Source organism: Bison bison, unplaced genomic scaffold (assembly GCF_000754665.1).
Source record: "Bison bison bison isolate TAMUID 2011002044 unplaced genomic scaffold, Bison_UMD1.0 scf7180017864302, whole genome shotgun sequence".
Lineage (NCBI taxonomy): Eukaryota > Metazoa > Chordata > Mammalia > Artiodactyla > Bovidae > Bison > Bison bison.
Window position 1 is genome coordinate 3,596,142 of NW_011494874.1, and position 1,362 is coordinate 3,597,503.

Here is a 1,362-nt window from a genome sequence, read left to right on the forward strand (position 1 = left end):
CATGGGTAATGACAGGCCCTGTCATTACCCATGCCCCAGGAGGAATAGTTTTCTTTTTCCCTAAGAATTTATCTCTGAAATTACCTTCAAATTTTTCTCTGCTTAGGACGAGGCTGGGACATGGCAGATACTCTGAGACAAACACTTGTTAGACTGAAATGAGGAAGGCTTTAGACTTGAGTGGACTCCTTTTGGCTCGATGTCTCAGACTGACCCCGGAGAAGGGAAAGCCTGAGTGACAGTCCCCCTGCTCGGCTGAAGCCCGGGGCCAGTGGCTGCTGGTGGGGAGGGTGGTGCTGTCCCCCCCTGCTCGGCTGAAGCCTGGGGCCAGTGGCTGCTGGTGGGGAGGGTGGTGCTGTCCCCCCCTGCTCGGCTGAAGCCGGGCCAGTGGCTGCTGGTGGGCAGGGTGGTGCTGTCCACCTCCCGCAGCCCTGGACCGGGCCCTGAGCGCAGGAGCCCCTGACAAGCGGTGAGCTGGTCAGTCGACACACTCACCTCTTGGCCAGCAGCTTGTTCATCTCTTCCATGAGGCCTCCACCGCCACCCCCACTGCTGGCCCGGTTGGCATCAGACTTCGAGGGCCCGCTGGGACTGGAGCCTCCAGACGCATCTTCTGGCTAAGGGGAGACAGTGCTTCAGGCCGGTGACTTAAGGGAAAAGGGTCTGGGTGTGACGGCAGAGCTGGAAGGGGCCAGGCCAGGCTCTCTGGTCCCATCTCCCCAATCCCACCCCCTGGAGACAATCCAGGGGGCACCGTCGACTGGAGGTCACTGTTCGAAGATACGCCCCAGGTCCACTGGCTCCCGGTCAGCGGCCTTGACGAGGCCGGTATGACCTGAGGGGCAAGGGGGCACAACTCTGTATCAGAGGTGCCCTTTAGCCCACAAACACACACACGGCCTTCTTCCAGAAGCTCCTCCTGCCAGGACACTGGGGAAGGCTTGGGAGGACCAGCTGAGCCTGAGGAAGCTGACAAATGTAAACTCAGGAGACCCAGGGCCTGAGTCCAAGCTGCAGCTGGTGACCTGCGTGCTCTGGACAAGTCATTCACAAGCCCGACCCTCGGTTTCCTCATCTAGGAGGGCGGCAGCTCCTGCCTCACCCCGTGCCACCCCAATTCTCTTGGGAACCAGGGAACTGGGACTGAGGCGGCAGGAGGCGCCGTCTGGTTGGGGAAGGTGGTGCTACTCCCCCCGGCAGCAAGGGCCCCCCAGCCTCGTCCTCCTCCACCCACCCCCTGGGGCCCACGATGCTCACCCGCTGGACCCGTCTCAGCTTGGCTCCAGCCAGGGCAGCGGCCAGGCCAGACACGGAGCTCTCGTCGTGGCTGGTGCCCTGGGCTCCTCCGGCCGGCAGTGGGGG

General features: G+C 62.6%; 1 protein-coding gene across 1 annotated transcript in view; it reads right to left on the reverse strand.

Annotated features, from left to right (window-relative positions):
• The window catches only part of EVL (Enah/Vasp-like), a 54,173-nt gene that overhangs the window by 12,462 nt on the left and 40,349 nt on the right, over positions 1 to 1,362 (reverse strand). The window contains exons 7-8 of the mRNA XM_010851426.1: positions 1,258 to 1,360; positions 496 to 617 (exon numbers count right to left, since the gene is read on the reverse strand). Coding sequence (XP_010849728.1) covers positions 496 to 617; positions 1,258 to 1,360 — 225 coding nt within the window. The remainder of the gene's footprint in view (positions 1 to 495; positions 618 to 1,257; positions 1,361 to 1,362) is intronic.